Genomic DNA, 15,269 nt, shown 5'->3' with positions numbered 1-15,269 from the left:
TAAACACAACAGGAAACTCTGCAAAATTGCCACTTAGAAGATGCAACCTTCTTTCAGACACAAACCTCTGTAGTCAGTGAGGTTGGATAATGATTCCTGGTATGCTAATATTGTTGTCTGGTACTGAGAGACAATCTGTCGCCGCAGATTCTCCCAGCAGGGCGATAACTCTCCCAGCTCCTCGAGCTCACAGACCCTGGAGATGGTCACAAGTTACATAGGCATCTAATAAACTAATTGCTTTTTTAGAATTTATAAATCTGTCAATTGTTTTCTTGATTATCAATTAGTCGTTTGGCCCATAAAATGTCAAACAATGTTGATCAATGTTTACCAAACCTTAAAATGATGTTCTTCTTTTGTCCATAAACCAAAACACTCAGACCGATTATTTCATTATTTGATAATTCATTTAGTTATAGATCATTAGGTATTCAGAGATTCAGCCCTAATTTTAAGCGATATAAATGTGCATTTGTGTTTTTTTACCTGGCTGCGTCCTCCTCTAGCAGAAGTTTGACAAACTGTCGAGGAATGTTCAGGGACAGGACGCTCTCAGCCATCTGCTCCAGCACACGTAGGTGGTTCCCGTCAGTGCTGGGGAAGCGGTACATCCTGGACATCGTGCCTCCAAACACTGTCCCCACAGAACACTTAATTAGCCCAGATTAGGTTGTAACAGATTAGGTCAGAGAGAGATTATCCAAGTATGTCCTGATGTCGTGTCACCTTGAGGTAGATTCATATTTGATTGAATCAATTTTTCTATGTTGTCTAATAATAGTCATGACACACTGGCCACTCAAACATTACTGGGTTTTGTAACGTATCCCTGAGGTAAACAGATATGTCTCACTCCAAGGGAACAAAATCAATATATTTCTCCTAATGTATCAGAAAACACGAAGCCATGAAGGCAAGACAGGCGAGACAAGACAAAACAGCCGTTACGAGCTACACATATCTGTACCGTAAAGTATCAGTAGTACATCAGTGTCAGTATCCTGCAGGCAGCTACAAAGGATGCATTTCATGGATCTAGAAAAAGTACATTGTATTCCCTCATTGCTTGGAAAGTGTGGGTCAATCTCTAAAATGAATCCATGAATGCAATTTATCTCCTAAACTTTTTGATTCTTGACAATGTAGTGTATGTGTTGGATTTGCTTCAACACACATTGTATTAAGTCACTTCTTTCCACTATTTTTCATTTAATTGGACAATTTTTCTCAGTTTTAGGTGCATTGCAGACAAATGGAGGAACTATAAACAGTCAACAGTGTGTGATGTCATACCGGAGCGAAGCAGTGTGTCTTTGCATAGTGAGGCATACTTGATTCGGACTCCCATCGACTCTGTGAGGCTCTCGTCAACAGGCAGCATCGTCTGCAGGATGCACACATGAATTTGTTTTACACACTGTGTTAGCAACCACCTCCACCGCTCTGTCCACTCTCAAACCTACACTCACCCACCACACACTGAGGTAACCCACTGCCACTGAGATGCTATGGTACATGTGCATGCAAACTGAAGCAGGTTAAAGTGAAAAATGTTGAAACTATATGGACTAAAGACTCTTCCAACCCCGAGCCTCTCACCCGGCCGTTGATGCTGTCTGGCAGGTTGCTGACGGACATCCTGTGATCTGCTCTGTCATCCATCTGCCAAGCTGCTATGGCAATGCTCCCCACACGCTTGTTCTCCGCAGATCTGTCCATTGAAAGGAATTTTACTGGAATTTCTTCCTCCAATACTGTCCTAACTAACATTTACTTAAGGCTCTATGATAGCCTTTGTAAATGTTTTTACATTGTTAAACACTTCCTGGAGTCAATGAAAAACATTTAAGTAGATTAGCTAAATATAATATTAGTTGCAGCTTATGACGGGTCATTTACATGCAAAAACACTTACCTCAGTTCCAGCTGTAATCTGTGGCTCTTCTCTTGCAGCAACTCCTTTATAGGGAAAAGTGCTGAGCCCAACATATACATCTGGACAGACAGAGATAAAGACGATTTTTAAAAAGAAGAGCATTAACAACGACTTCCTGATATGGTCTTCACAGGTTTGTGTTGGGTTAGAAAAAAACTCCACTATTACATAAATGAGTCATGCATGTTGTGTCTACAGTATTGCATCACTGATCGTTGCCATTTCAACTGACATAACATAGACTTAAGCAATCTCTTCCACCTTTGTTCAGAAGGGAAAAGATGCTTAGTAGTGTAAAATCAGAATGTCAGAATGAAGGACAATTGAGTTTTAATCCAGTGTAAAATATTAAATGTGGTGTCAGCATATTGGCATCGTACATACCGTGCCCTGCGAACGGTCCTTGACATCATAGACAGCCAGCTTAACCTGTGTCTGCTGGTTGATGTTGGACTCCTGGAAGAAGGCGACACTGCTGAGGAAGATGGGGTTATTGGTGCCCTGTGGACAGTAACACAATGTTACACAGTATCATTTCAAGACATAAACATTGAGACCAGCCAACACTGGAATAGCATGATAAACAATGTTTTCCTTTTTTATATTTGTATACCTCTAAATCACATTTAAAGAGCCTCTCTTTATTATAACAGATAAATTATAAAACAGTGTCTCTTTCTCTTTGTGTTTTTGTTCATACATCTCCTTGGTCTGCACCGACTGATCTAAGCATGTGGGTGAGGGACATGTGGGCGGAGGCCAACAGTCACTTGCAGGTGCAGCAGAGAATGTGTCACACCTACGTCTATGCATTCAAATAAACACTTGTACAATGTGATGAAAATGAATAATTGTGTAAAGATGCCCCCAACTGCTATTTCACAGAGATTTGAAGATGGAGAACGAGTCTGACCTCTATGACTTCAGTCTGGGCATGTTTGGTCCAGAAGGCCTGTGGTGGTGTCGTGCAGCTCACTGCTACAAAGCTGTTGGGTTTTCGATCCAAAGCAGGGGGGACAAGGTCCGTGCAGGCTGAATGGCAAACACACACAGAGAGATTTGCACAGCTATTCTTGTTAAGACACTGCATTGATTTCCTTAACCCTGTGCTGGATGATAGGACAAGTAAACACCATAAACATTTTGAAGTCAGATGATTAAAGACTGAAGTAAAAGTTGTAAAAGTTGAAGTAAACAGTTAATTATGTTGTTTTAATTATTTCTTTGATAATTACATGTAAAATACTCCCAAAGTATGATTGTGCAATGTATCAACACTATATCAATATATAATGAACTTGAACCGTTTGAGTCTGTCACATAATCATGTTATTGATTTATTGCAAAGGCCTACTTTACCCATAACCAGATAATGCCTAGCCCCAACCTAATCATGACTCACACTAGAGCCTCAGAAATTAGGTTCTGCCAGAAAAGTTACTAAATGTATAAATAAACTAAAATGTGAAGACACACGCAACAGTTTTAGAGTCAGAATCAAAAAAAGAGAGGCATTATCCAAATGCCATCTCGTAGATTTGGATAATAAACACTCTTTTGAATACAACTCCATCTGGTTGATATCACTCACACAAGCTGAACTCCAGCACAGGCTCATCTGGGTCCTGGCTATTGCCTAAAACAAAGATAAATAATTTAAAAGATCAATTTAATTAACATACACTTTAACATACAAAAATGCCACACAGATTTTTAATCAATCTTGGCCTCACCTGCGAGCGCCAGGCCGATCATTTCATCCGACAGCTCGAATGTGTTGGCCCGGTACACCGACCACGGCCTCTGTATCCGCGAGCCACGCTCTCTCCCGCCCGCCATGCCTGTGCGGGACGAGCGGGCGACGGCAGGAGCCCTGAACACACACCCTCACACACACTGTCACACACTCCCATGTGATGTGCTCCTCTTTCTGCGTAGGTCCACAGCTGCTGTAAAAAGGAAAGAAATGAGGAAGAAGTGGAAGAGGTAAATGAGAAAAAAGTGTTTCGTTTTTGTCTGAGAAAATGATTTCTCTGTCATCCTTTCTGATTCATGGTGTTAATATCTTCTGACCTCAGAGTTTTCTCACACTCATGAATTAAGGTTCAGTCAATCATCATCATGCCAACATCAAAGATGGAAAAGAGATGACGTCAAATGGGTAGGAACATACATTTATAAATATAAATATCTCTATTTGCTCAATAGATATTTATATAAAAATTGGAGAAGTGACTTAGCATGCAAATGAACAGCATGTGTCATCATTAAATTATGACACATGCTGATCATTTGCATGCTCAGTCACTTCTCCACTGAATACCCCAAATTTTGGGGTAAATGTGGGAATTCTGTTGATCTTCCTTCCTACCTTTTGCTAAACTCAATCTTTTGGGATTCATCTCCCTATAGTTTTCATCCTATGGAACTATCTTTCTCTTGCCTTTTTTTTTCTATCTGTCCCATTTTGTTCAAGAACAATTAGCCCATTTGTAGCAAGGCAGCAAACACAAGGGATAGTAGTGAGCTCATATGGTCCAGTTAGACAACACATGGATGGAGATCTATTTGATCCGTCTTAGTAGAACAGTGCTCCATTTATTGAAGAAAAATGTGTTTGGGTGATTCCGTTTTAGCTTAAAGTAAACACAAATAATAGATTGTGAGATATGAAAGATTGACTCACTGATTCCCAGTGTCTTTGGAAACTGAATGTATCTTTTACAATCAGTGTGATGTATCTTCTTTTTCTTTTTTTGGATTGTGGTTCTGGGTTAATAGTCGGTGGCCTACTTCCTCACATATGGTCCAGCAATGATCTGCTGGCAGACTTTGGCCCACTTTGGTCAGCGCAGACACACGTGGCCTGCATCTGTCAGAGTCTTCAGAGCTATATCTTTTTCTAGAATGGAGGATGGAGGATGGAGGAAATGGGCCTTTTTACACAGAAGACAGAATCAGTATATCTGCATCTCATATTAGGGTTGAACATGACCGTGATTTTTCCGATTTACTGCAATTTGATTTTCGATTGATTAACTTTTAAAGACAGCTTTTGTTATTCACTGCGTTATAGATTTGAAACAAGATATTACCATTAACTGTTATGTACTGCATTTTGTAAGTTGGCACAGAACATAAAGTGATCAGAATTAAAGAGTTAAATTCAGCTTTTGTAATTTGTCCCTGTTGTAAAAATTAAAATTAGATTTAGAAATAAACGGAAGAACTCAAGATGAAACATAAGAAAAATATGAAAGCATTCATGAGACTTTCCTAAATATTCTCTTGTGATCATTGTGATGGTTTCTCATCATAAGGAAGTGCTGTTTTCGTACAGGATCCCCACTCCCAGCTTGAACTTAAGGGAACTGAAAAGCTTCACAAACTCAGCAAAGATTGAGGGAGAACTCCAAAGAAGTAAGAAAAGTAGAGGAGCAGGGGAATAGGTTAAACAAAAAAAGTTAAATTTGCACAAGAATATGCGAAACACGGCATCTTCGTGAATCTTTAAGCAGGAGACAAAGCAGCCACAACACATTTAATATGTGATATAAGCTCATAACAATGTTACTCAGCCAATTGAAGTTACACTTTCAACAACAGAAGCCAAAAACAAACAGGTGTCTATAATCTGAAACACTATCCATTTACAAAAACATACAAACACGCTCTATATGTGTATTATTTTACATTACCAGTGCATGAATCGCTTTGAGCACTAAAAACACTAAAATGCTACATTAGGATCCCCAAAAAAATTAAAACCATATGCACGTCTGCTAACTTATTTTAATAGTAAAGCAAATACTCGCCGAAACCACGGCTGAACTGAAACTTTACTGAGCACGTAAAGCTGCCATAAAAGGCAGTTCCTAATATAGCCTGCACGGTGTGTCAGTGTGTGATTGTGTAGGTTTGTGAGTCACATGAACTGGGGCAGAAACGCACACACTCTTACAACTCAGTAATCTGGGCCACAGCTCCTGACACATAAACCCTCGCTCCAGGATTGATAGACATTTAGATTATGGTTTATTTGTAGTATAAACAGACATAAACAGCTCTATTAAAACATCTTCATGCTATCATCTTTACACAATTGGAGTTGTTATTCAATCATTTAAATTTATGTGTGAATTTGAAGTCAAGGTAAACAGGAAGACCATAAAGTACTCGACTAGAAAAGCATCTTTAATTCCCAATACAATTTTATCTTCTAGTGAAGATCATTGTAATACATTGTTTTCAATTATATTCTGGCTGCACAAATGAGCACTATGCTGTGGAAATTATGTAAGTTATAAGAAAAGCTGTTGTGGTTAAAGGCACAAAGGGAAACTTAATCAAAACGAGATCCTTCATAAAAGGTTATTCAATATGACACGAAGTTCACTCTCAACTGTCAACTGTCGCCACAACTGTGATTTATAAATGGGTATCTGTTCGCTCCCTAAAGAGGAGACTGAATGTTTCCATGTTTGAAGCTCCTGTCTGTGTCTCATCCTCACACAGGGATAACAGTGAGTGAGAGCTGACCATACATGGTGATACCCCCTTTTTCTGTTTCCTCTTCTTTGCCAAGAGGCCTATAAAACACTGAAGTCAAGGCACACTTTTTTGTGCATGTGTGTGTGATTACTCGGAAACACAGGGTACCTCACGATACGTTACGATATGCAACATGGTCCACGATACCAATAATATCACAATACAACGATTCCGTGACTATCAAATATTGCAATATCTGTTCCACCCGTTTCCCTCATTCTTCCTTAGCTTAAATTTGTTAATTACGAAGGATGACGATATATCACCAAATCGATCCGATCGGCCAACACGTTCTTCTAAATTCGGTTCTTCCTTGCCTCTTTTTTACACAAAATTCTCAGGATAACATTTATGAACTGCACATGGTGGCTGCCCACAGTTGCATTCTTTTATTAATATATCAAAATGATGAGTTATTAGTGAAAATAAATATTATGATTAATGGCTGCGACCGGTTCCATTTTTGATCTATTATGGAAAAAGTTGTTGAAATATCAAGCCAACCGAGTACAACACCATGTTTAAAAAGTAGATGTGAACATTTGATAACAGACTAAAATAACTTTTAAATAATAAAAGTCGGGGCTGCTAGGCCTTTTGACGGCATGAAAGTAAGGAATGCTTTCCTAAAAAGTAAGGGAAAAATAATGACACTTTGCAATTTCCACAGAAAATAAATTGTAAATTGTATTCATACAACCTGCTATTGTTCTGCAATGCTTTTGTTTCTAATATAGGTTTGTACTGGCTGCAACCAGTGTTCGACAAGAGTTTGACTTTTGGCAGCCCAGAGTTAAAACAAACCTCTGGGCTGTGAAGAACAAAGTTTCCATGACATAGCACAGTCCTGATAAATCTGCCCTGCATTACTGAGCCTGAGATCCAGCAGTGCTACAAGGTTAGGGATTTGCGTTGTGCTTGAACGGATTATTATGGCTGAAATTCAGTAATCTTAATTCCTTTGGAAAGTTCGCTATTGTATTTTGCTGGAGCTCACAGCCTGTTGTAGTAAGCAACACAAGGCGAGGAGCTTACCATGATTAATTTGTATGTCATAAGCAGGTGCAGTAGGGCTGTAACGATACACAAGCTCAAGATTCGATTCGTATCACCCACGATTCGATACATTCCACGATTTTTTTTAAATTTACAAAACATTTTATTTAAACAACATTTAATTATATAGCAACTTAATGTAACATTTAATAACAATATTTTGGAACACTGGGAACAGATTTGAACATAAATAAATAACCAAAGATTTCTCTCTTTTCTGTAACAAAATAATACTGTTGAAAAATACAAAGTAATGATCAATCAGGCTGGGATTTGTCCCCAAAGCATGCTGGGAAGTGTAGTTCTTCATTAGAAGCGGGTTTGCTCCAGTGGAAATAACTTGTTTTGATAAACAGCAAAGGTAAGACGAACATTGTTCGTAGAGTGATAAAAATCTGTGTATTCTCCGCTGTTTACATAATCACGCTGACGATCCGGTGCCGCTTTTCAATGTGTGCGCTGGAACGGGTTTTTTCCGCTCCTGCGGGTTTGATCCATCTGTGTTTTAACTGTGTTTGGTGAACATAAGAATGGTTTATATGAGCTTTTAGCTGAGTTTCTGACCTTTCTTTATGTATGCAGCATGTCTGAGCTTGTTAAAGCTAGACATGGTTTTATGACGCTTTTGTCGTTGCGTCTGGCGCTGCCTCCGGTACTGAGGACATCAGTGAAGAACAGATTAACGCGATTAAAAACACAACGCGTTAATGATGACTGTAATTAATGAATCACAATTAACGCGATCATTTGACACCCCTAATAAAAATAAGTTTGGTAGCACTAACAGCTCATATCATGTGGCTGACATGATATGAGCTGGGAGTTAGAAAGGGAGTTAGAAACTGGGAGTTAGAAAGGGCGTGTTGCGATTCTGCCTTCTCACATCGCGACACAGGTGTGTTGCTCTGAGTATCGCGATTTTGATACGCATATCGCTACAGCCCTATACACATTCAAATAGCTTTGAGTAGAATTTGAAAAGTGTCAAAAGGTTGTTGTTGTCTCTTTCCGCTTCCTTTTTCTTATGTGAACCTCACTCACTCACCCCACTACATGATCCTAATGTGAATATTGCCTCATTTCTGTGTTCCTCTATGACAAGTAACTAATTCCTGATAATGTTGGGTTCGTAGACAAAACAAAACATTTGAGAATGTCCTCATTTTGAGGTTTGGGAAACACCGATTTTACTATTTTAACAACTCTCTCGTCAGCGACTAATGATGGTTCTTTCAGTCATTGGTTGGTTTGTGAGTGAGGAAATCATGATTGTCAATTACACAGTGGAAGTTCTGAGTAGAGGGTATCAGCACAACAGAAATCCACTGCAACACAAAGCCATGTACTACTCGTTCCATCTGCAGGACTTTAAAGGTTTCACTCAGAGATGGGCGCACTGCTCTCACAGTCCAGCTGCAGTGCATAATAGTCTCTGGCTTAATATTGTGGAGTTCAGACTGAGATAACATTCACCAAGTTATTCAGTTTCACCCCTTCTATAAGCTCTATAGGTTCTGCACAGTTTTCACACAAAGAACTTGTCTGTTCACACGTCCATCCAATATGCTCACACTGACACACATAAGACGTGATGTGACTGTACGGCAGCAATCTGACCTCTCTGTCCTCAAACTTTGACTTCTCCTGCTTTCATTTATGCACATTCAAGTAAATATGTACTAAGGGCGTTTGTATTCCATGATACACGCCCCAGGTTTTCATTAAACTTGTGTAAGTTTGCAACTGATAAATGTGCTGATCATTTACCAAACACATAAATCACTTAGTTAATAGTTAATAAATCAGCAGCAACATATAGTCCTTCCAATGATGTCAACTACTGGAAAAAAGGGATCAAATACTCAAGTACTTACGTACTTACTTTTAAGTATATATTTACTATTGACTAACCATCAGAATAGCCTACAATGCAAACAATAAGAACCTTGTTATGTTCTATTATGATGTTGTGAGGTTGGAATGGGTGAATCTACTCACAGTCTCCAGATGGGATGAAGGGAAAGAGGAAGTCAGCTGATCCAGTGTTCACTGAGGAGCATTCAAAGATGGCGGTAGACGTTCACGAACTGAAAAGACACAGAATGTCAGGTTTTGTCACTTTTGAAGTTACAGCTCATTCATCAGACACTGGTGTAAAAAGGTGAGGATGTGATGGTTTAAGATTTTAGATTGTCTCTGGTTTTAGTTTTCTGTTATATCAAATACAAAGGTTACTCCATTGAGCGAGTGTGTGTACGTGTGCGCGCCCTCAGGATCATTTGAATAAAGCATGAATAATTTCTTTAGAGGGACAGAGCAGCTGTAGCCCATTCACATGAAAATGAGCATTGCCTACACCCTGAAGTAGACACATGGACACACACAGCTCTACTGTGTTTCTCACCCTGACTCCCTGCCACGTCGGTCTTGCCAAACAGCCAGTTACTTCTCAATTTCAAGTTAAAATGACCCATAATAAACACAAATAAAAGTTTCAGAAGAAGTCATACAAAGATTAAAGCCTTTTTGATGGCTTTGCACCAAACAGCCTGATAAAATTCACATGAAACACACAACTGCGTGTGTGGGTATGAAGCTGTGTCTTGCTCAAGTTGACATCACTTCCTTCTAAAAAAGCTGACCTGGCAGACGATAGCAACCCTCAGTCTGTATTTTCTGCTGACCAATATTTTGAATCTAAATACAAGTCATAATCCTCAAAAAAAAGCATCTCGATTAGCCTCACTGTCAGGGCCTGAAACAAAATTTGGTCCTCAGAAGGAAAGAAGTACACACTATCAACAAAGAGAAACTTTGCCACAACTTCGTGAAAGTCACTTTCACTCTTGGCGGAAATAAAGAAAAAAGTGTTCACATTTAAAGACATTATAATATAATAAAACATTATGACATAATGCAATTGCTTTTGCAGAGAAAACAAGATTTATAACTGACAATTAAGACAAAAACTGAGCAAACCTCTGCAAAGCATAGACAACAACGTACAGTTCTCACTCACTGCTGTTGAACCGCTGAAGATGATGTCTGCTGCCAAAATAGCAAGTATTTACATTTATATAATTTCCATTTTTCAATACAGCTGTGTTTCACAAAAGACAGACCTTGTTTTAGGAAAAAGGCTCGCAAAGATGCTGAAAGCAGAAGTGAGTGTAGGGCCGGGTTGAGTTATGAGCCTCTCTTTGACAGGAGAAACCGCAAACATCAGCTCCCAGAACATGAAGCAAGCAATCAATGAAGACTTGCTGAGGAGGAAGAAGCAAAGGTTAAAGTTACGGATTCACCAACACTGATTTATAAAAACACAAGGTCTTAACGCTGTTCTCACTCTTGTCTCATTACCTGACTTATGTGTATTGAAGGGTGATATGAGCTGTAAATTATATCTAGATATGTCAGCAAATTTGCTAATTACAAACTGCGATTGACATAACAAACAAACATGTTTTTTGAACAATCATTTCCTGCAGGCCGTACTACAGCGAGTGGTGTAATGGTTCAAAGTTCTCAGGTGCACAATTAATCTAGAAATGAACAGCAAAGGCAGGTATGATGCAGCTCCGAGCCTTGTCCTTTAATGTGATGTTGCCCTTTGATCTTAAATATGACAATAACAATGGCCTTGATATCTTTTAATGGTAGATTTTGTAGATTTTTGTCCCACATACTATATCTCAATGGGTGATAAGTTGTTTGGCTCATAAAATGTCATAACAAAACCACACAAACCGATAAACTGATAACCAAAACAGTCTCTTTGGCAACTGATGTTTCGTTAACATCAGTTAACAACAACTGTTAATGTCAGCATAGGGAAAACTCACATATAACCCCTTTCGATCAAAAAGACAGCCACTATAGGAGATGTTTACCTGTCACTATAAACTGCAACATGTCCCTTCACCAAGTAGAAAAACGGTCATACAGTGACTGCTGTGGTGGTTGTGAATCCATCCTGACTCGGCGCAGTTTCATTTCGCAGTGAAGTTCAACAAGTTGTGTGATTGGTCAGTGGCAAACGGATTAGCATACAGCATGATGATGCATTTTCCTCCAAATGGCCACACACGGGTCAGATGTCACTGTCATAAAAAAATATATACATTCAGAAAGGTGTGCGTGTGTGCGCAAGGCAGACAATGATGATGGTCGCTGCCTGGGTTTACACACATACCAAAGAACGTCTGCTGCAGATGGATGTAAACAAACTCATGCTGCAGCCGCCATCAGAGTCAGAGAGACTGCACCTCTCCTCCTCCTCCTCCTGCTTTCCATATCTCTCTCCCTCTCACACACCCTTTGCTCTTTCTCTCGCTCTCCCTGACAGCTTGCTGCTTCCCAAGGCGAGCTGAGCAAGTTAACTCTTTCTCTGCCTGGTCTGCAGCAATCGGGATGCCTCTGTTTTGCAGTCTGCCGTCATGACGTGGGCAAAAATGACAGAAACACCAGTCTGCAATAACACAACAACACAGATCAAATAGCAACATGAACCGATGCCTCTAAGACAAGACAATCAATGGAGCTTTTGAGGCGAGGATTTGCTGCATGATTCTAGTATTAGAATACAGAAATGTCCGCGACCGATGTGTTGTTTCTCTGTGGCTGATGTTGTTCTGAAGATATCACAAATCAAGTATTTTTTGTCAAACATGTTTTCCCATCTGATACAGGTTTAATAACAAAAGATAACGTGTTTAAGTTGTTCTCTCTCCACTCTATATTTTGTTTTATATTAAATGAAACATGTATTTATATTGTACATAGTTTCCTTCTTTCAACTGATAGGGGAAATTGATGAGTGATGGGTGAAGTTGTGGCATGGGTACAGAATCCACGTGTTGTTGACCGTGGTCCCACCTATGGCTGCACATACACACACATTCACGCACAGGTTTCACTCTTCTTTTGGATGCATCTCCATTTCCCCCTTGCTCATCAATAATTAAATGAGCCTCAGTTGCATAAGAGCTGCCAGAAGCAGCAGACCAGCCTGTCTACAGTATGTACCGTTAGTCAAAACATCTCAGCTGGATACATTTACACTTCTGCGAGGCACGTGCATCTGTGCAAGACATGAAGACATCAAACACACAAACTTGGCTTTGAGTGACGTGATGGAACTGATGGTGTTATGATTCAAATATCTCAAGGTGTTTACATTAAATTTACAATGCAAACCAAAGTACATATTCATTAACTTTTCTCAATCAGTCATCAAATCCTGTAAACCTTCTAGTATGAAATAATAAAACAAACAGTGGTGAGTTGGTGAGTGAGTGTCATATAATTGCTTTTCTCGCAACAGGCAGGAGCTTTACAACATGATCAGCTGAACCGTCAATCTTTAGTCAATGGTTATACACGGTGCCACGGTGGGCTAAGGCCTCTCAGAACTTCATGAACATCATCAGCTCCTAGAAATCAACATCCACCTGACCTTGACTGCTGCACAGTGAAACTCAAAACCAGCCATGACCTGCAGAAAGACTGCAGTGGACAACAAACACACCTAGCACATGTGTGCATCTACACAGCAATTCCTGTGAGGACACTGCTTGAATTCCATCCATTTGGACAACGTAAACAAAACCTTAACCACAACCAGTCAATGCCAAGATCCAAACTTAAGCTAGCGTGCACACACAAACAATACACTCAGCACAATTAGAACACATACATTACACTGCAAAAGGGTAATTCAATGGCTTGTGGGTGCAACTTCATCTGCTTATCACAGCCACACCGTTTTGAACAGCAGTCTTTGTGAGGACCACTCATTGACATAATGCATTGCTGAGCCCCTGACCTAACCATAACCATCAACTAAATGTCTAACCTCACATCTGACTCAAACACTCAAAAAGCCATTTACAGTTGTGAATTAGAAACGTTTCGTTTTTTTAGTCCTAACAAATACATAAATACGTAATACATAAGTACTCACACACACCTACAAGTTATGTAATACTATTGACAGCTATGTTTACACACAAATGTGTCACTAAACTTTATTGTATACAATAAACCACATTTTGCACATTTACTTACAGACAGACAAAATACACACACACGTTTGGATAGCCTTATTTGAACAGCCTAACACAATTAAGCTAACCGGTACCTATGCCAGAAAGGGTCTTCAGTAGGGAACACACACACACACACACACACACACACACACACACACACACACACACACACACACACACACACACACACACACACACACCACACACACACACACACACACCACACACACACACACACACACACACACACACACACACACACACACACACACACACACACACACACTCACTATACTTTTGAGTCACGTCATCTAAAGCATATTTTCTCCACACGTGTTTCGCGTTTGTCAAATCACTGAACTCGCTTCCGTTTCCAAACTTAAAGGCTTTGGCAGTTGGCCTCCTTCAGACCATTAAACCGTTATACGTGCTATGTTTGAACTGAAATGTACTGCAAATTACTTTTACTTACCTACTCCGGTACGAGCTACGACACCATATCCGTTTGTCTGAAATACACAACAATGTTATTCTGCAATACGTCCCCCAAAGCCGCTGCTCTGTTTCTGACTCATATCCTCAGAAGGAGCAGCCGCTAGTCACGCCCCCTAAGCGGAGCACGCTCACCGATTGCGTCATCACGCTGGTGATGACGTTGACGTTGTTGAAAAAATCTGGTTTGGTCCAAAACTATAATGTTGATGTAGATTTTGAAAGAATGGCTGAAACAAATAAATATATATTTTCAATTTAATTCACATGCAGATGTGATTTATGGAGTAAATTTGAACCCTTCCCGTATTTATTGCTTTTTATAATGAGATAATTTTGTAATCTACATTGCTAAATATCACAAATCTCCTATTGACAGACTAAGTTGTATACACTAAATGAATAGACCCTACGATAAAATGGCTGTATGATGATCAATCAGAAGAATGCTGTGTATACATGCATGTCAATTATTTTTACACACACATATATATGCCATTTATTTAGTATGCTTGTTAAACACATTTTCAATGTGCCTTCTTGTTTGTAGACGTATAAAAATAGATATTCTCTTAAAAATCCAATGTTTGGTTATTTGTACAGCAAAACTCATCTTTTTCTTACTTGTACAATCTATTTATACTTATTGTGAACTGTATCACTCATTTTTGTATAAGTGGAAAACAAATCTTGTTTTATAAAGTTATTCATTTTTTTCCAGTATTAAAACAATCAGTATACATATTTATTTAAAGAAAATACATGTCCCTTTTTTGAACATCCTTTTTGCGTCCTTGTCTTGAGTGATTTTCCTTTTATTGCATAATGTAATTGTTTACTGTTTTATTTTATTGTTATACCAATTAAAATGTTATATTGCTATTGGGTATGCATTCATACATTCTTATATCTATGTAGCCTTTGATTATATGCCCTATGCATGGAGTATTTGAATGTGTGTTCAATGGTTTTCCTCATTCGCTGTAAAAGTATGTATATTTGAGCTCAAATCCGTCGATCTATTTTACCCTATTTAAATTAAAATTTAATAAAATCACAAAAGTCATGTTTATTTACTAATGTAAATATTAGTATTAGCTGAGCTCATTTCTTTGACCCACATACTAGAATGGTGTGACAACATTAAACTGTCAAACTGGTTCTTCCACTAGACTACAGTTTCT

At 39.0% G+C, this 15,269-nt stretch overlaps 1 protein-coding gene across 1 annotated transcript in view; it reads right to left on the bottom strand.

The window, feature by feature from the left end:
• LOC310937517 (inositol polyphosphate-4-phosphatase type I A-like) overlaps positions 1-14,190 on the bottom strand; it is a 28,868-nt gene extending 14,678 nt beyond the window's left edge. Inside the window, exons 1-11 of the mRNA XM_083901800.1 lie at positions 14,066-14,190; positions 9,545-9,633; positions 3,673-3,888; positions 3,531-3,575; positions 2,853-2,971; positions 2,324-2,440; positions 1,919-1,998; positions 1,603-1,714; positions 1,297-1,387; positions 490-637; positions 66-196 (exon numbers count right to left, since the gene is read on the bottom strand). Coding sequence (XP_083757926.1) covers positions 66-196; positions 490-637; positions 1,297-1,387; positions 1,603-1,714; positions 1,919-1,998; positions 2,324-2,440; positions 2,853-2,971; positions 3,531-3,575; positions 3,673-3,778 — 949 coding nt within the window. The 5' untranslated portion in view covers positions 3,779-3,888; positions 9,545-9,633; positions 14,066-14,190. The remainder of the gene's footprint in view (positions 1-65; positions 197-489; positions 638-1,296; positions 1,388-1,602; positions 1,715-1,918; positions 1,999-2,323; positions 2,441-2,852; positions 2,972-3,530; positions 3,576-3,672; positions 3,889-9,544; positions 9,634-14,065) is intronic.
• Between the last annotated feature and the right edge of the window lie 1,079 nt (positions 14,191-15,269).

The sequence above is a fragment of the Microchirus variegatus genome, assembly GCF_963457635.1.
Source record: "Microchirus variegatus genome assembly, chromosome: 1".
Taxonomy (NCBI): Eukaryota; Metazoa; Chordata; class Actinopteri; order Pleuronectiformes; family Soleidae; genus Microchirus; species Microchirus variegatus.
The sequence above is the reverse complement of the archived record's forward strand: the minus strand, read 5'-3'. Positions and strand labels throughout refer to the sequence as shown.